Genomic DNA, 18,760 nt, shown 5'->3' on the forward strand with positions numbered 1-18,760 from the left:
GCCATCTCCCCGGCCCGACTTTATTCTTTAGAATATTTCTATTGATAAACTATTAACTTTATTTTTTATTTATTTATTTTTTATGTATTTAATACAGAGTCTACAGGGTCTCACTATACATATCAGACTCTGTGATTCATAGTGATCCTCCTGTTTTCAGCTTTCCAAGCACTGGGATTATAGGCCTGTGCCACCATGCCAAGTCTCATTTGCCATCTCAGTGCACCCTGGGGGCAGGGCCAGCAGGGGCTGGCTTGGCAGGCCAGGGATCAGATATTAACTTTAATTTTATGAGTTTTATTGTATTTGTTTATTGCTGCAGTAGGGATTGAACTCAGGACCCTGCTCTTGCCAGGCAAGCACTTATTCTACTGAGCTATCTCCCCAGCCCCCTTACGGGTTTTATTATAGTGAGTAATTCTTAAAAAAGAACAACACAAACACATTTTTTCTTTTTTTGTTTTTTGTACCGGGTATCAAACTTGCAACCTTGCGCTTGCCAGGTAGGTGCTTACACTGCTGAGCTATATCCCTGGCCCCCATGAATAAATTTGTGTATGAACTACAAAATGAAAATACCAATAGCACACTGCATAAAGAAAACCCTACTTCATTTCCCACACCTAAGGCAGTCTGCATGTTTCTTACACAAGTTCTGCTTACATATTGATAGCATGTATGTTTTGTTCTCGTACGGCTGACATCTTTTTTGTTTTCTATTTTTGTAGTAGGTCCTTGCGATTTTGTGCCTGCCTGTTCACCTGTCAGTGCACCAATGTGCTTCACAATTTTTTTTTTTTTTTTTTTGCATAGTTCTCTGCAAAAACAGAAACATTTTGTTTTCTGCTATAGATGATCTCTTATGAACTCTGGTTCCCACTCCTCTGGAAAGATTTTTTTGTGGTATTTTGCACTTGTTATTTTCTTTGTAAATTGTTGAACTATTTATGCCCTACATAGTTGGTTTCATATAAAACAACCATTCGCTGATGCCTTGTGTTTCTAGTGACATCATACATAACTTACAGACAACATCTACCCCTTTGGTTTTGTTGTAGAATGTTTCAATCTCAGGTTACTGTTTTGTTGAGGTTTCCCTATCAGTATTTCCATCATGGTGAAATGTTGACATCAGCAGAAACAGTTTGCTTTTCTTTGCCATATATGAGGTCAACATTATCTTGAAACTCAAAAATTGTACTTTATAATTCTCTGTTTGAAACTGCAACATTTCATTTGGAATTTCTCCTTTGCTCTTGTGTATAGTTCCTATACTGGTCAGCTTGTGCTCTGTTAGCAATGTAATATCAGTTGGAAACTGGTAACCAAATGTCGAATGTCACATGCCCCTTAGTCGGAGGTGGGAGCAACAAGTCTGCTCATGGCATCATTTGGTCTATTACTGTTGCGTTCAGGATAAGTATCTAATCTGAAAGCATAGTGAGTCTTCACATCTATGAGGTTATGCATTTTTATGCTATATTTTGACTGATTGCTTTTCTGTAATTTTTGGCATTTTATATTCCTGTGATCCCTATGAGAAATCAGTGCTAAGTACAGCAGACCTGTGAATGCTTTCAGTTCAGCTAATGCGGGGTCATAGTATGCACAGTTTTGAATATGGCTGTTGGTGCATACAGAATGTTATACTTGCGTGTGTGCTGAACCAGGGATTGAACTCAGGCCCTTGCGCTTGCCAGGCAAGCACTTATCCTACTGAGCTATCTCCCCGGCCCTCTATACTTGCATTTTGGCTTTTGTGTTTCACAGCGTCTTGTAGCATTTTGTCTGTTATTTCTAATATTCAATGTCAGTACTGACATTCTGTCTAGTATGTTTCAGCCCTTCCAAGACCTTTTTTTTTTTTTTTTATTGTGGTACTGGGGATTGAACTCAGGCCCACGTACTTGCCAGGCAAGTGCTTATTCACTGAGCTATCTCCTCGGCTGCCAAGACCTTCTTTATATATTTTCCTGCCTAGTTCTAACACTATCATTACATTTAGTTGAATGGCCATTTCCCAGTATTTTGACCAGTCAAATATGTACTCACATTGGTGTTTCCTTGCTCATCTGAATCAAGGAGTCTGCATTCCTTGTGTCTGTATCAGTAGATTTTGTTTTTCCTTGAGACAAGGTCTCACTATGCAGTTGAAGCTGGCCTTGAGCTCACTTTGTAGCCCAGACTGACCTTGAACTCTGAGATCCTCCTGCCTCAGCCAGCTGGTGCTGGGATGACAGGCATCCCCTGCCCAGCCTATTAGTTGGTTCTTGCTCTAATTCGTGGTCACAGCATCATCTGTTGGCTCACATGCCCAGCATCAGAGTCCTGACCATCACCACTACCATCCCCATCCTCCACCCACACTGTTCTTCTGTTATAAAAACATGTATTTTGCCATGATGGATCACATCATGCATACATGAGTAATCTGGTGACTCACTTTTTTTTTTTAATGTACTTGGTTGTTGCAGGGTCTCACTACTATGCAGCTTGGACTCATAGTGATCCTCCTGCTTTCAACCTCTCCAGTGCTGGGATTACAGGCGTGTGCTATTACGCCCAGACTCTGTCCAGTTCAGCCCATCCTGGGGTTGGGGCTGGCACGGCATGTGGTGCCAGGGATCAAACTGCAACCCCTGTGCTTGCCTAAGCAGGTGATTTGGTCTGCTGAGCTATCTCACCAGCCCGATTCACTTTTTTACTTTCCCCAAAACTTGAAAATCTTTTTCTTCATGTGCCATTGTACTAAAGTAGGCTACTTCTACCAGAACAATCAAAATAAAAACATTTTTAACAAGTCTTGCAGTGGGGTGGGTCTGTTGGACCCTGTGTGATGCTCAGTTAAACATACACAAAACTAGTTGGCTGGAACATAAAGGCAGGGCCAGATCCTGCTTTGCTACTTGTGCACACGTATACACTACTTACCATTTGTCAACAGAGATTGCTTCCTGTATCCCAGTACTGAGATGTACAGCCAGCTACTATTATGCCAAAGTACAAATATACAGTAGAAAATTAAGGGATGGGTCTGCTGGATCCAGTCTTACACCCCTATTGGCTACCTTAGTTACTTTTCTTATCATTGCAGCAAAACACCTGATACCTGCTGGGCATGGTGGTGGTACCCAACTGTGATCCCAACCCTCGGGCGGCTGAGATGGCTTGGGCTGCATATTAAGTTCAGGTCCAACCTGTACTGTGTAGTGACATGTCTCAAACAAAACAAAATAACAACCTTACACTCAAAGGAGGAAAGATTTAGCTCACAGTCTATGCAGGTTTTAGCCCATAATTGGCTGGCTCCAAGGCAAGGTAGCTTGGCAGGGGGCATCACAGAGGAGAAAAGAGTTTATGGGAGGGCAGGCAGAAGGCAGCAAAGTACAGATGAAGCAGCAAAGCAGCATGCAGCAACAGCAGCCCTCTTTTCTGGCCCTTGTATTCTATCCAGGCTACTGCCCTTAGGGTTAGCACTCAGGATGGGGTAGCCTTAATCCCAGCATGGAATCCTTAATCCCAGTGTCGCACACCTGTGCACCAGTCACCTCAGAAAAGCCCCTCCTATGACATGAGGATTTGGGGAGGGCACGCAGACACAAGCCGTAAGAGTCGCCAGGTTGGTGGGTGAGTGTGTAATCATGGCACATGGAGGCTGAAGCCAGAAGACTTGAGTGTGAAGCCAGTCTAGGCTGCATAGTGAGACCCTGGCTCAGTAAAACAAAAGCAAGAAGACAGTGTACGTATGTGAGACTTGTGGAGCCGGAGCCGGGGAGCACTCGTGATGTGTTTCGATATGAGTGAGTGTTGCTGTCGGGAACATTCCTGCTGGGGAGCGGAGCCGGTGTGTGCATGGCGGAGGGCCCTCCCTGCGAGTCTTTTCTCTTGAACTTAAGTTCTCAGCACAGACAAATCCCGGCCAGGCGCACAGCTGCTCCCAGGGTGAGTGTTCTGGCCCTTGGCTTTGCCCCCTGAGACTGAATTCCTCCAAGGCAGACGCCACGTGGCATCGTAGCCTTCCACTTGCTCTAGGTCTGCCCAGATTGCCCATCTCCTTCTGTTACTTTAATTTTCATTAATACCTCTTTGCATTCTCTTGATGTTCACATTCCTTGTGTGTGCTGTGAGAAGTCATACTGTGATGCTGTGGCGTCCTAGTGCTTTCTACAGTTCTAGGCCTAGCTGTTTTAATCATCTTTTCCTTTCTGTAGCGGAGGAGGATGAGGACAAAGAAGATGACTTCCGAGCTCCCCTGTACAAAACAGTGGAGATCAAGGGCATTCAGGTGCGCATGAAGTGGTGTGCCACTTGCCGCTTCTACCGGCCGCCGCGCTGCTCGCACTGCAGTGTCTGTGACAACTGCGTGGAGGTGAGCACGGGTGCTGCAGGCTGGTTCTGGGGCAGGGTGGAGGAGGGCTTGTCCTGGGCTCGAGCTGCGCTTATGCTTCCACAGCATCACGTGATGCCCAAATGTAGTCCCTTTTCTTCCGAGATGCTCTTCCTCAGCTGCTTTTATTTTTAATCTTAATTTTACCTAGCTGTGAGCAGTTGTCTGCCAGATTTCCCTTCCAAAGACTGTCTCTCCCCTGCCTGTCCCTCCCCCCCCCCACCCCTCCACCTCTCCTCGGGTTGCGGCAGCTCTCAGTCTATGTCTCTCTGCCTAGGAATTCGACCACCACTGTCCCTGGGTGAACAACTGCATTGGCCGCCGGAACTACCGTTACTTCTTCCTCTTCCTCCTCTCCCTGACAGCCCACATCATGGGCGTGTTTGGTTTTGGCCTCTTGTATGTCCTGTACCACTTAGAGGAGCTCTCGGGCGTCCGCACAGCTGTCACGTATCCTTTTATCCTTCAGGCCATGGTGTAGGGGTTGGGTGGAGAGGACCCGGGGGAAGTGGGGCCCGAGGAAAATGGTTCCACAAGGCCAGCTGTTCTCCTTGACTGCTTGGCATCAGCATGGCAGTGATGTGTGTGGCAGGCTTATTCTTCATCCCTGTCGCAGGTCTCACAGGATTTCATGTGGTGCTGGTGGCCAGGGGACGCACAACCAATGAGCAGGTATGAGCTGCCGCGGGGCAACTGCCTGTGGGTGTCGTGCCAGCTGGGGAGATGGAGGAGCCGGGCGGTGGGCCTCGGGCTGGGGGGTGAGCACCTTTCTTAGTGCCAGTGGGCTGTCCTCGGGCTTGCGAAGTGCTGCCTGGACAGTTGCCTTTGCGCACACAGTGTGGCTAACCTTCGTGGTTTGCCTGGTGTTGTATGTTTAGAAAAAAATTGTATGGGCCAAGGCCTTGTCTTCCCATATTCATATGGTGCTAGTGTAGAAGCTAAGGGCTATAAGACGGTTGGGATAGATAAGATGTGTAACTGCTGTACCATGTTATGTAAGGGACCTGGACAGCTGCGGATGATCTTACTGTTCCACATTTGGCTAAGGATCCCACTTGACCTCTAGAAACTGAAGTTTGGGCTCAGACACTGTTCCTCAGGTGGTTGGGATTCAAACTGAGGACCCTGACTGTAGAGTCCCTGTTCACAGCCCTTCCAGGTGGAAGCTTTTGGATGGTCACTGTGTGTTTTGCTTACATCTGCATCCCCCAGTGGTTGTTACAGAATAACCTATAGCTAAGGTGCTTTGGCCTTAGAGCCTGACTCGTTTGTCCTCTTCACCTTTCAGGTTACGGGTAAATTCCGGGGAGGTGTGAACCCCTTCACCAATGGCTGCTGTAACAATGTCAGCCGCGTACTCTGCAGCTCCCCAGCGCCCAGGTACGTTACTGCTCCTGGGCCCTGGGCTGTGTTCTGGTGCAGGGTCTCGCCCTAAGAATGGCCAGAGCCTCCAGTGGGAGAGGTGCCCGCCCCTCCCAAGCCTGTGGCTCCAGCTGGCTGAGGTTACAGGAGTGGCCTGCAGATCAGTCCTCCTGAGGCCTGGGGCCAGGAGCCTGTGCCCTGGCCTGTCCTGCTATAGTTTGTAATGGAACCAAGAAAGCTCTGTGGCTGCCTTCCCCACTGCAGCCCCTGTGGGACTGGGGTGGCTTTGATTTGAGGTGAAACCCAGGACTTTGCACTGTCACTGGACTGCTTCTGGCCAGGACTAGGTCTGATACTTGGCAACAAGAGGGGACGTTTGTTTTGTTTTGGGCATTGCTATATTTCAGTTTACAAATAGTACTCATCAAAAATATTTACACATTTGCTTTTAAGTCCATAGGTTACATGTTGTATGTTTTTAGCTGTGTTTCATTTTAAATACTTTTTTTTTTTTTTTTTTTGAGATAGGGTCTCACTGCCAAGCCGGCCCTGCCATGGGGACACACTAGACGGCAATTGAGGCTGGGTGTGGTGGTGCACGCCTGTGATCCCAGCTTTTGGGAGGCTGTAATAGGGTCTTGCTGTGTAGCCCAGGCTAGCCTGGACCTCATGGCAATCCTCCTAAGTGCTGGGATTACAGGTGTGATAGCTATCATGCCCAGCTCTAAATACATGAACTTGCAAATGATCATTCTTTTTTTTTTTTTTTTTTCTGAATGTGGTAAAAAAATACTGTATTAGTGCAACTTTTCATTAGAAGGTGACCACAGATGTAAATGAATGTTTCATGTGGAAATGGCCCTCCATCTGCCATTAAATGGAAATCTTCAACCTCACTGAAGTAGAAGAGAAGTGACAGTGCGCTTGGCAGGAAGAGGACAGCCTGTCTCTACGTCCCTGCACTGTTCCCCTAGGCAGGCGGGGGGCTCACAGGGAGGTTCTCACCAGCCGGGATGTGTGGAGGTTGCATGGAAGAAAGCCTGCTTGCTGTCCACACTCAGGTATCTGGGGAGACCAAAGAGAGAGAAGACGATTGTCATCAGGCCTCCTTTCCTTCGGCCGGAAGTATCTGAAGGGCAGATCACGGTGAAGATCATGGATAATGGCATCCAGGGAGAGCTGAGGAGGACAAAGGTGCGGGCACAGATGTGAGGCAGGCTCTGGGGTCTCTGTGGGCACAGGTTCTAGCCTGCTTGTGCTTCTTACGTTGGGTTGCTGGCTGGGCCCTGAGCTGGCGTGCATGCCGAGCCTGCACTCGCCTTAGTTAGGGGCACAAGAGAGGGCCTTGGGCCTGCAGCTTCCTCAGGGCTCATGGTTTGTGCTAGAAGTCGCTGAAGCCCCATTCTTCTTCTAGAGTTGCAGTCCAGGCAGTAGGACTGCATCCATTTGTTGTAATGTCAGCTTGCAGCTGACAGAAGCGAGTGCCATGTTGTTGGTTGACATGAATTAACAGGTGACCAGAGTAGAGCCCTGTTGGACGCATCCTTTGTCTCCCCCTGTCCCAGAGCCAGGCTGTAAGCGTTGTCCTGTCCTGGGTCAGAGATGCCTGATGACTTGCACATCTAATAATGCCTTCTCTGTGGGGAGGAGCTGCAAGCATAAAGAAGGACCAAAAAGATGTCTAATGGACACTGGGAAGGGAAAGAAAAGGCTCAAGTGGGTGGGGAAAAGGAGGGGACAGGAGGAGGAAAAATGGTAGGAAAAAAGGGAAACAAAAGTTTGGGGGAAATGAGGGCAAGTGAGGTTGAGGGGAGGGGAGTGGGAAGATGCTTTAAAGCAAGATATACATAGGAACAGCTTCCTTAGGCTGAATGTGGTCATTATGTGTATCTAAAATGTATCAGTAAAATTAACAAAAACGGGGGGGGGGGGGGGGAGATGGCTCAGTAGAATAAGCGCTTGCCTGGCAAGCACAGGGGTCGGAGTTCAATCCCCGGTTCAAGAAAAACTGGGTGTGGTGGTGCATGCGTATAATCCCAGCACTTGGGAGGCTGAGGCAGACGGATCACTGAGTTCCAGGCCAGTCTGAACTACTTTAGCAAGACCCCGTCTGAAGAGAAGAGAAACAGCCAGTAGTGAGTTCTGAGAGCCTCTCCCCAGTGCTCCAGTGTGCTTGCCACCACCCTGACCATCCCTCTCCTTTGTGCAGTCCAAGGGCAGCTTGGAGATCACAGAGAGCCAGTCGGCAGATGCAGAGCCGCCGCCGCCACCCAAACCGGACCTGAGCCGCTACACAGGGCTGCGAACACACCTCAGCCTGGCTCCGCATGAGGGTGAGGCCCGGGGTCACAGGAGGACACCTGGTAGCATCGTGTGTGCAGGCTGCTCTTGGGCTGGCCGAACACAGGTGCCATTCACCTCTCCATTAGGGGAGACACTGTCAGCTTCTGGGCAGACCATAGGGTTTCCCAAAGTTTCAGCCTGGCCTGGGCTTAAAGGCAGACTCCTGCCCCCACCTCCCAGAGTGCTGGGATCCCGACGCGCAGCGCTGCATTGTTGCTCCGGGCGCTCCCTTTGCTGCGGGTGAACCTGTTTCTTCAGGCTTGTGATGGCTCCCTGGTGTTTGTCATGCAGATAGCAGCCTGCTGGGCCCTGACAGCCCTCCAACACCCACCATGTACAAGTACCGGCCAGGCTACAGCAGCAGCAGCGCGGCGGCTGCCATGCCGCACTCCTCCAGTGCCAAGGTAGGGTGGCAAGTATGAGGTGGGGCCACTGCACACCGTGCCCCACCGTGTCCTCAGCAGAGGGGCTGTGCCCCGCTGCTCCTCAGTGCTGTCTTTTCTCCCCAGCTGAGCCGAGGGGACAGCCTGAAGGAGCCCACGTCCATTGCAGAGAGCAGCCGCCACCCCAGCTACCGCTCTGAGCCCAGCCTGGAGCCAGACAGCTTTCGTTCTCCCACCTTTGGCAAGAGCTTCCACTTTGACCCCCTGTCCAGTGGCTCGCGCTCCTCCAGCCTCAAGTCTGCACAGGGCACGGGCTTTGAGCTGGGCCAGCTGCAGTCCATCCGCTCGGAGGGCACCACCTCCACCTCCTACAAGAGTCTGGCCAACCAGACGCGCAATGGAAGCCTGTCCTATGACAGCCTGCTCACGCCATCGGACAGCCCTGACTTCGAGTCTGTACAGGCGGGCCCTGAACCTGAGCCGCCACTGGGATACACCTCACCCTTCCTGTCGGCTCGCCTGGCCCAGCAGCGTGAGGCTGAGCGCCATCCACGTCTGGTGCCTGCTGGCCCGCCCCGTGAGCCGTCCCCGGTCCGCTATGACAATCTGTCGCGTCACATCGTGGCCTCACTGCAGGAACGCGAGAAGCTGCTGCGCCAGTCACCCCCGCCCCTGGGCCGTGAGGAGGAGGCCGGCGTGGGGGACTCAGGCATCCAGTCTACGCCAGGCTCTGGGCACGCCCCGCGCACTAGCTCCTCTTCTGATGAGGCCAGGCGCTCACCACTGGCCAAGACTCCGCTGGGCCGCCCCTCTGGGCCCCGCTTTGGCAAGCCTGAGGGGCTCCGGGCTCGGGGCCTCGGGTCCCCCGAGCCAACCCCAGCCGCCCCTTTCCTGGGCAGGTCCACATCTTACAGCAGCCAAAAAGCCCCAGCCAGTGTCTCGGAGGTGGAGGAGGTGGCCTTGCAGCCCCTGCTGACCCCCAAGTAAGTGGCCGGCATGGTGAGGCCCCTCCTGGAAGGGGTGCCTGTGGCCCACTGGCAGGGAGAGCCCCAGTGTGGGAGGATCTCAGGGAGGAGCAGGGCCTGCCTCCTCACTCACTTCCCAACACCTTTTGTCCTCTTCCAGAGACGAAGTACAGCTCAAGAGCGCCTACAGCAAGTCAAATGGGCAGCCCAAGAGCATGGGCCCCGCCCCGCCTGGCCCAGCACAGCCACCGCTCAGCAGCCCCACGCGTGGAGGAGTGAAGAAGGTGTCTGGGGTGGGCGGCACCACCTATGAGATCTCTGTGTGAGCCACCTGCCCACCTGCTGCCTACACCAAAGGGCCCCGGCCACCTTCTGCCCTCCTGCCGATCTGGTGAGCACCCTCGGAGGAGGACAGACAGATGGACTGAGCCGTGGATGTGCGCCGGGCCTGGGCCAGAGACTGGGGAGCTGCCCGGCCTCAATCCTTGGGCAGCCACCCTCCTCCCCGACCAGACTCAGTGGACATTGTGCAATGCTCGCTCTGGACGGAACCAGATCATTTTTAAACCAGAAATAATTTTTTTTATTATTGTTACGGATTCTATTTTTTTCCTCTTCTGCGTTACCAGGTGTGTGTGTACATATATATATATATATATTATATATATTATAAATATCAAAGAAATTATATATCTATCCTGGCTGGGAAGATGGGGAGAACTGTGTACAAGGAAGGGGGTGTCCCTCTTCCCTCTCCTCAGGCCAGCAGGAAGAGACTAAGTTCCCCCCCGCCCCAGGAACCAGCACCTTGTATTGGTGCTGGAGCAGGGCCTAGGCCTGCAGGAGGGGCAGCCTGGGGAGGGGGAGGAGAGGTGAGGGGCTTGCTGTGGGTGGGCAGGCAGTAGGAGCACTGGCCTGGCCCCTGGGCAGTAGCACTGGGACCCCTTCCTGGGGGAGTGAGGGGGCTTCAGGAGTCCCTCCGAACTCTCCCCAGCTTACAGAGTTAACATTATTTTAAAATCAAAGGACAGGAAAAAAGAATCCCAAAAGCAATATTTTTAATCACATGCCAAAAACTGGGGGTGAGAGAAGGAGCAGCAGGCCTGTGCCCCTCTGCTGTGCTGCCCTGGCGTTGCCCTCAGCCCCACCTGTTCGGCGCCGGGTAGAGATGCAGGGTTCTGACAGCACGGGAAGGCCCAGCCTCCACACAGAGGCCCGTTTATTTTTTATTCTGATTAGTCATTTTAAACCAACAAGGAATAAAAAAAAATCCTGCTCTCACCAGCTCCCCGCCGTGGTGTTTGTCTTATCAAAGCAGGCTGTGCTTGGAAGTCATCCCTAGGAAAACCTGGTCTGCTCCCGTCCCAGCCCATCTCAGGCAGGACGGAGGAAGTTACTTCTAGTCCCAAGCCCTGCTTTCACCGGGGTGAAGTAAGCTGTTTTGGCTCTGGAGACAGGGTCTCATGATGGAGTTCAGCTGGCCTTGAGCTGCGTGGTCCAGGATGGCTTGAAACTCAGCAGTCTTCTGCCTCAGCCTCCTAAGTGAGTTTTATAGGGAAGTCCCCACACATGGTTTAAAGATTTCTAAAAAAAAAAAAAAAACCCCAGGCACAGTGGTACCTGTAATGCCAGCTCAGCAGGCTAAGGAGCAGGACTGCATGTTCAAGGGCAACTTAGCAAGATCTTGTTTTAAGTGTGCAAAGCTGTGGGATCAGTCCCTACTGTTGAAAAAAAAAAACAAAAACCTAAAAATGTAAGGTGCTGAAGCTCATTTCTAAGCTCGGAGGCCACAGGACCAGAGTCTGGGTTCCCCTTCTTTGCCCCTGTTGAGCCGGTCCTTTTGAAGCAGCCAGAGGGGAAGTCTGGGGAGAGTGGCCAGGGAGGTGACCTGTGCAGCAGGAGAAGTGGCCTTGATTAGGGAAGGGCATCCCTCTGCCAGACCTCAGAGGGTCACTGTCTGCTGTCCAGAGGTGACCCACAGCAGAGCCCACAGGGACACGGTGTGTGACCAGGCTGCTGCCTGGAGAGCGCAGCGCTAGGTTTAGTCTGAACCTGCACCCCTGCCTGGGAGCTGGGGGGAGGTGGCTGGGCTGAGCAAGGGCTTTCAGTCCTCAGACTCAGCATGGCTGCACCTGGTTTCTGGGTTCCCTTTACATTGTCCCTTACCCAGCCTGCTGCCAAAGAGTGAAGGACTCAAGTCTAGGCCCTGCGGGGCTCGGCAGGCCGGATGTCCCAACAGTACAGCAGGTGCTTTTGCCTGCCTGCCCAGAGCTCATTCCCAAGGCTGCATGCTTGTGGCCTCAGAATATGTTTGCTGGAACCTCCAGATGACAGCTGGGGGGAGAACTCAGCGGGCACAATCCGCCTGCCTGGCAAGCGCAATGCAAGGTCCGGAGTTAGATCCCCAGTACCACAAAAAAGTGGAATGTCCAGATGAGGCGTTGCTTTTCAGTGGACTGCTGGGGTCCATGGAACTACTTTTTGGGTGCAGCCCGGAGGTTCCTCATGACACAGGGGTGTTGGGTGTCCACCCGGGAATGAGCGAGTGTGGCCTGGCTGCTGTTCAGGCGGGCGTGCTGAGGAGACCTGGCCCAGCTGGCTGTGTATGCCTTGCCTTGCCCTTCAGGTGTGCCCGCAGGCGTGCACATGCGCTGTGGGGGGGCCGGGGTCCTGACTGAAAGGGGCCTCGCGCACGAGCTGCCTCCCAGCCCACTGCCTTGAAGCCCTGACTCAAAGGCACTTAGCTCTTTTTTCCTCCTTAACGGCACTGCAACTGAACCCAGGGCCTGCATATGGAGTCAGACCCCCAGCCCCTTGTAAGCCGTTTATAGAAACTGTTGGTGTCCCTGCCTCCCTCTCCCAGAGTGCTGGTATTACCTGTGTGCCCCACCAACCACAGAACAGCCAGCTAGCGTACCTCTTCAGAGGCAGACACAATTCAGCCAGTTTGATAATTCAACTTTTTTTTAGTGAAAAACCCTAACAAGTCCTGAATCAGACAAATTGCACAAAGGAAAAGAAAAGGAAACAAAATGCTTGTGGGTGAGGAAGAGTAGTCCAACAGGAAGTGGCTGGGCGAGGCTTGCAGAAACAGCCTGCCCCCGCCCAGGCCCGCTGGCCGGTCGGGGTTCCCACTCCAGCTCCAGGGCTGCTGAACAGGAAGAAGCGTCACGTCCCCCCGGCAGGTGGCTTGTCCTGCTAGCGGAGGCTGCTGCTGCTGCTGGCCTGGGAGCTGCCCATGCCCGGGTGGTCGGGGCTGTGTCTGCTCTGGGGAACAGGGCGGGTGCGTAAGAACCCTGAGAGCACCCCGGGAGACCCCGATGCCCCGGCGCCTGCTCCAGGGCCAGGCTGCAGGCACAGGCCGTCACCCTTCCCTACCTTCTTTTTCTTCTTCTCTTTCTTCTTCCTTTTGCGTTCCGGGTCTTCTTCTTTTTTCTTTTTCTTCTTCTTGTGATCTGAGTCTGACGGTGTTTCTGTAGGAGACAGGAAGACTGGTAGCCTCAGAGCTCAGGCTCCCCCACGCTGCCCAGGTCACCCACCCAGGAGCCCCCGACCTGGCACCCACTTCCTCTCTGGGGGAAGGCATGTGGCCCACGAACCATGCGTGCAGCCTGCTTACCAGGGGGCACCGGGTCCTGGGTGCGGCTCTGCTTGTGCTTGTGCTTGTTCTTCTTGGGAGGCTGGATGTGCATGAGGCGGCACTGCTCCGGCAGCTGCAGGGACACGGGCGGCTCAGGGGAGCAGAGCAGGAGCCTGGCTCCCACAGGTAGTGGTGTCTGCTCAGCATGCCAGGATGAGCTGGGAGGGGACAGGAAAGTCACGGTGTGCCCTCCTCCTCCCCACAGTGGGACTCACCGGGCCAGTGTGGAGCCGGAAGCCGGAAAGCATGGTCCCTGTGATGGGATTAAAGGAGCCACCCAGGATAGGGGGCTTCTCAATGAGGGAGCGGAGGCTGCTGTTGTCATGGGAACCGGGCAGGTCAATCATCCCTGGCAGGTCCGGCAGGAAGTTGCTCAGCTTCTCCTTGACCTTCTTACCGCAGAACTTGTTGTAGGCCTGCTCTAGGTTGTAGTGTGTGATCAGATTGGTGCTGCCCGTGAGCTCCGTGCTACCTGCAGGACACAAGGGCAGAAGTGGAGGCCAGTGCCCAGCAGAGAGATGAATCCTGGCCCCGGGACGGGCAAGGGCTGTGCTGCCACCTAAGTGCAGATGCTGTGGAGGTGAACTGACAATTTCGATCTCTGAAGTAAGAAACACAGCAAGAGTAAGTACATGTTAAGCAACCCTAATCTGAAAACTTAACATTGGAGAGAAAAGCTTGACATTCAAAAAGTTTTAGATTTTGGCTGGGTACAGTGTTTACCACCCCTGTAATCCCAGCTCAGCTATTCACGAGGCTGAGGCAAGAGGATATCAAGTTCAAGGCCAGCCTGTGCAACTTAGTGAAAGGCTATCTCAAAGAGAAAAGGTCTAGGTGTGTATCCCAGTGTTCTCTGGATTCAATCCTCAGTATTACCAGAAAGCAATCAATGAATTCGGATAATGGGCGTTTTGGGGCTGGGGTGGGAGACAGCTCAGTGGCACAAGTGCCTGACTGGCATGCACAAATTCGATCCTTGGTACAACCAAAAAAAAACGATAGTTTTTCAGATTTTTGGGTTAGGGTAAAATATGAAAATAGCCTGAAATCCAAAAGACTGTTGGTCCCAAGGGTTTTGGATAAGCACACTAGAGCTGTGATAACATAATAAACAAGAACAGCCAGCCAGAGTAACAACTACTCTACACTAAACTCTGTTCTGGGTGCTTTTTCAGAAAACGTAGAGTGAGGAGTTCTCTCCTCTGACTTCACCAAGATCATAGTACCGCCAGCGCAGCACGATGATTCAGAGTACTAGACAGTGTTTTGCTAAAAGTCCTGGGAAGTTGGAAAGGACTTTCTTTCTGTAGGTTTGTGCCTTTGGGGGTTAGAGGGGCATCTACATGGTCCTCCTCAGCCCTCTGCAATTTTTTTACCTTCACAGGGTTGCCTTTACAGGGTTTCCCTTACAGGGTTGCCCAGACAGGGCTCGAACCGTTGATCAGCCTTGCTGAGGTCCACTACAACCTCATCTGTCCTGAGGTCAGGCACAGATGAGAACATGGCCTGTGAGCCTCTGGAGGGCAGAGGCGGTGAACCTATGTCAGCACACCACACACACAAACCGCTGTCCGCTAAGCAGCCGCTTTCCTCTCTGTGCCCGCCTTCTTGCTGTTTGCTGTCTCGGGCAGGGCACACCCTGGAGGGCAGGGCCTCCTCATCTGGGTGTCCAATCTTCTCCGCTCCCGTAGGAAGGCACTTGGGTCTGCCTCTAAACCCTAAGAGTTTAACTTTCTAGGGCCGGCTAGATAGCTCAGCGGACTAAAGCGCCTCCTTAGGCAGAGTGCAGAGGCTGGGGTTCGATCCCTGGTATGCCATGCTGGCCCTAATGGTGACTGAGACTGGGCATGGTGGCACATGCCTATAATCCCAGCACATGGGAGGCTGAAAACAGGAGAACCACAAGTCCAGTCTGTGTAGTGAGACCCTGTAGATCCTGTACTAAATACATTAAAAAAAAAAAAAAATCTTTATCCTGAGTTTAACTTCCTGTTTTCACTGTTCTGTGAAGATGATGTATAAATCTTGCTCCCAGGTTCTGACTCTTCTCTTGAAAGCGTCTGACATCCCCAACTTCATCAATTTCACGCAGACTTGACGTTTTCTAGAAACTCCAGATCCTGCCCCACTGCTCACGGCATTTCTACCTCACAATCTCCTGGCGCTTTCACAGAGTACTCCTCAGCTCAGAAATCTCAAAGGCTTCCTGTGTGCCTCAGGGAGAAGCTCCAACTCCTGACTGGCCCCAAAGCCAGGCCATATTTTACTTCGGCTTCAGCTGTGCCACCTACACAACCCCTCTTCTGGGCAGAATTCCAGGTCCATCCAAATGGTGTCCTCGTCTCCTGGTGGGGTAGGGGGATTTCTAGTGTTTCACTTTAGGAAAATTCTATAAATTCTTACGGTCCTGTTCACGCAACACCTTATCCCTACTGTCATTTTGTGTAAGAACACATTTTGTAAATTTTTTTTTTTTTTGGCGGAACCAGGTATTGAATTCAGGCTCTTGTGCTTGTCAGGCAAGCACTTATTCTACTGAGCCATCTCCCCGGCCCCCACATTTTGTAAATTATCAGACAGTTTTGAAAATTGTTTGCTAGGATATTATTAACGGCTATATTCAAGATGTTTCCAACTGATGAGGCTGGCATTGACAAGAAACATAATTGCTATGCATAAACCATATTTTATATCCTTAAGTAAGTTTCTTTCAGAAGCAAGAACCAAGCCTGGAGTAGTGGTATGTGCCTCCAATCCCACAGTAGGGAGGCTGAGGCAGGAGACTGCAAATTTGAGTCCTGCTAGGACAATTTAGAGAGATATTTTTTCTAACTAAATAACAGGGCTAGGAATTTAGTTTAATCAAAGGATAGGCAGCCTTGTTACACCTCAGTCTTTTCTGACTTAAGATAGAGATATTGGGGTTTGATCCCCAGGCCTGCTGTGCCACCCCCAGGCGATTGTGACTGGATGTGGTGACACGTGCCTGTAATCCCAGCTCTTGGGAGGCTGTACACAGGAGAATCACTGAGTCTGATCTAGGTAGTAAGACTCTGTATACCCTGTAGACCCTGCCCTAAATACAGAAAAGATAAATAAAAAATAAAACGAGTACAGAGACTTAACATATTGAAAACAATCTGATTTTCACCCCCCTAAACTTCTTCATCTTCCCAATCTTAGGCTCCCATCCACCAGTTATTCAAGATCAAGTCTCACAAATCACCCTTAACAGGGCTGGAGAGATGGCTTAGTAGAATAAGCTCTTGCCTGGCAAGCGCAAAGACCTGAGCTCAATCCCCAGTTCCACCAAAAAAAAAAATCACCCTCAAGTCCTCCTCTCCCCTTCACTTAGATAGGAGCCCTCATTTCTGGAAGCTGACCTATCCCTGCATCCTATGCCCTTTCACAGCCACACCCTACTACAAACCATCACCTCTTCTTGGACTACTAAGCAGAAGCAATCTCTCACACATGTCCTCATTTTGTCCTCCTTGAGTAGCCACTTGAATAATTAAAAGTGAACACATCCGATCATTTCCCTCACACATCAACACTGCCAGCCTCTGAGGTTGGAACTCAATGGCTCCGCTGCCCCGCCAGGCCTGTGCGTCCCTGCTCTCGCTGTCTGTCCCACCACCCTTGCCTTCCTGCAGGATTTCCATTCCACAGACTCTCCAGGCTTTCTCTCCCCGCCACACTCCTGATAGCCAAGAGCATCTCTTCCTTCTGTCCATATGTTCCCAGTCACATTGGCCCACAACTGTGGCTCGGAAGTCCACTTTGAGAGTTCTGTGGTCACTCTAATGTCATTCTGTGCTCTCAATTTTTTTTGTCCTTGTGGTACTAACCACGATCTGATGCTCTCTTGCTTACACTTTATCTTCTCTGCTGAATCTTCAGAAGGTAAGGATCTTATCAATCTTGTTTACACTATAACTCCAGCGTTTGTTTTCCTTTTGTGCAATGGAGGTTGGAACCCACATCTTCACCCTGAGCTACATCTGCAGCCCTTCTCATAGTTTCTATTTTAAGATGGGGTCTCGCTAAATATCCTAAGTTGCTTGGGGTGGGCTTGAACTTCTTGCCTCAGCCTCCTCAGTGTTTTGTTTTGTTTTTTCTCAGTGTTGGAATTACAGATGTGCACCATCAGGTCCTTCTCCAAGTATTTTTTATTTATTTATTTATTTAATATTTTTTTAATTTTATTTATTGGTTTATTTATTTATTTTTTTTTTGTGTGTGTGTGTGTGTGTGGCCAGCTCAGCCCACCAGGGGGCGGGCTGGCTGGCATGTGGTGCTGGGGGATTGAACCGCGGTTCCTGTGCTTTGCTAAGCTTGTTCTAAGTAGGTGCTTTAGACCACTGAGCCATCTCACCAGCCCCCTCCCTGTGCTTTGCTAAGCTTGTTCTAAGTAGGTGCTTTAGACCACTGAGCCATCTCACCAGCCCCCTCCAAGTATTTTTTAAATAAAAAGCTGTGGTTCGATTTTTAACCCCAAGTTTGAACAGATAAATCCCCAATTCCCTGAACAGGCAACCTGCCCCAAGCCAACAAATTTGCAACAGATTAAAAACTAAGACTTTAGGTTGCAACTCAAACCCTGGATTTTTTTTTTTAAATGTATTTGGTCCACGGTCTCACTACCCAGCTCGGACTCGTAGTGATCCTCCTGTTTTCAGCCTCTCCAGCACTGGCCCAGTCTCCGTGGCCTGCTCAGAGAGCACCTAGGGGTGGGGCCAGTGAGGCATGTGTTGTTGTTTTAAGAAACCACGCGCGTCAGTGACAGGGCCTAAATCTAAAGGGAAAGACTGCCCTGGAGATGCCCCATCCACCCACTCCAATAGGTCCTACATTCTCCTCGTAGTATTAACCACTATCTGATGCTCTCTTGTTTACATTTTATCTCCTCTGCTGACTTATACACTTCAAAAGATAAGGATTTTACCAATTTTGTTTACACCATAACTTCAGCCAACCAAAGCTAACCCCTTGGTTGTGAATCCTAACAACCGTCTGACTTAGGGCAGCGCGTTACCTAGGTTACCTCGCACCTCCAGCCACAGACAGGTAGCCACGCCCAGCACCCCAGCTCTGATCTGATTGGCTGGCTTCCGGCCAGGCCTAGTACTCACCTGGTAGTTCCCTCATTAGGTAGAAGGGGCCACAGCCCGCCGCTGATTTGTCTGCGCCTGGGGGAGCCGTGGCTGCGGTAGGGGGAGCCGCCGTGCCGGGTCCCCCGCCCGGAGGAGGAGGCGGTGGGGGTGGAGGCTTTCCTGGTCCGAAGCTGAGTGCTGTTGGGGGCGGTGGTGGGTCAGCTTGAGCTCCGAACAGCGCGGTGAAATTCTCCATCGTCCACTCGGCCCGACACTACTCTTGTGTAGGATGCTAGTGATTTTCATTGGGCAGTCCTTTGCGTGGGCACCGCCCTGTTCCTATAGGGCCCTCCGGTGATTGGATACAGTGGGCCACGCCTATTCTCCTCGGGCGACTACTTCCGTCGCTCCCTGAGGACGTCCAGGAAGTGCTTGCTAACCTTATTAAATTGTCTCTCATAGGGGCTCGTCAAAGTTACTAGCCAATTAAATGACTTAGGTTAGAAAAGCGACGGCTAGGTGGGCCAATGAAGTCTTGGTCCCGCTTTCAGGGCGGACTCACGTAGCGTCCAATCAGAGGTCTA

The 18,760-nt window shown here is 51.3% G+C and overlaps 2 protein-coding genes across 3 annotated transcripts in view; one reads left to right on the forward strand and one right to left on the reverse strand.

Annotated features, from left to right (window-relative positions):
- The window catches only part of Zdhhc5 (zinc finger DHHC-type containing 5), a 26,917-nt gene extending 16,193 nt beyond the window's left edge, over positions 1 to 10,724 (forward strand). For both annotated transcript variants that reach the window (XM_004645773.2, XM_023706091.1), the window contains 9 exons: positions 4,212 to 4,369; positions 4,665 to 4,837; positions 4,957 to 5,059; positions 5,676 to 5,767; positions 6,811 to 6,943; positions 7,959 to 8,082; positions 8,384 to 8,496; positions 8,602 to 9,458; positions 9,601 to 10,724. In XM_004645773.2, coding sequence (XP_004645830.1) covers positions 4,212 to 4,369; positions 4,665 to 4,837; positions 4,957 to 5,059; positions 5,676 to 5,767; positions 6,811 to 6,943; positions 7,959 to 8,082; positions 8,384 to 8,496; positions 8,602 to 9,458; positions 9,601 to 9,766 — 1,919 coding nt within the window. In that variant the 3' untranslated portion in view covers positions 9,767 to 10,724. The remainder of the gene's footprint in view (positions 1 to 4,211; positions 4,370 to 4,664; positions 4,838 to 4,956; positions 5,060 to 5,675; positions 5,768 to 6,810; positions 6,944 to 7,958; positions 8,083 to 8,383; positions 8,497 to 8,601; positions 9,459 to 9,600) is intronic.
- A 1,662-nt stretch (positions 10,725 to 12,386) lies between these two features.
- Positions 12,387 to 18,723, reverse strand: Med19 (mediator complex subunit 19). The gene is made up of 5 exons (XM_004645774.2): positions 18,216 to 18,723; positions 13,296 to 13,552; positions 13,060 to 13,153; positions 12,819 to 12,913; positions 12,387 to 12,707 (listed from the first exon to the last, which is right to left on the reverse strand). Exons 1-5 carry the CDS (start codon positions 18,430 to 18,432, stop codon positions 12,639 to 12,641), a joined length of 732 nt encoding a protein of 243 aa, XP_004645831.1. The 5' UTR covers positions 18,433 to 18,723; the 3' UTR covers positions 12,387 to 12,638.
- Positions 18,724 to 18,760: the final 37 nt, after the last annotated feature.

This window comes from Octodon degus, unplaced genomic scaffold, assembly GCF_000260255.1.
Source record: "Octodon degus isolate 3935 unplaced genomic scaffold, OctDeg1.0 scaffold00239, whole genome shotgun sequence".
NCBI classification, from domain to species: Eukaryota; Metazoa; Chordata; class Mammalia; order Rodentia; family Octodontidae; genus Octodon; species Octodon degus.

Excerpts from the sequence above, each read along its gene's own strand:
- Med19 (XM_004645774.2), bottom strand. The coding sequence starts at position 18,432 with ATGGAGAATTTCACCGCGCTGTTCGGAGCTCAAGCTGACCCACCACCG. Across the intron at positions 13,154-13,295 it reads TCCGGCTCCACACTGGCCCG|CTGCCGGAGCAGTGCCGCCT; the intron begins GTGAGTCCCACT and ends GTGTCCCTGCAG. Across the intron at positions 12,708-12,818 it reads AAGAGAAGAAGAAAAAGAAG|AGCAGACACAGCCCCGACCA; the intron begins GTAGGGAAGGGT and ends CCTGTTCCCCAG.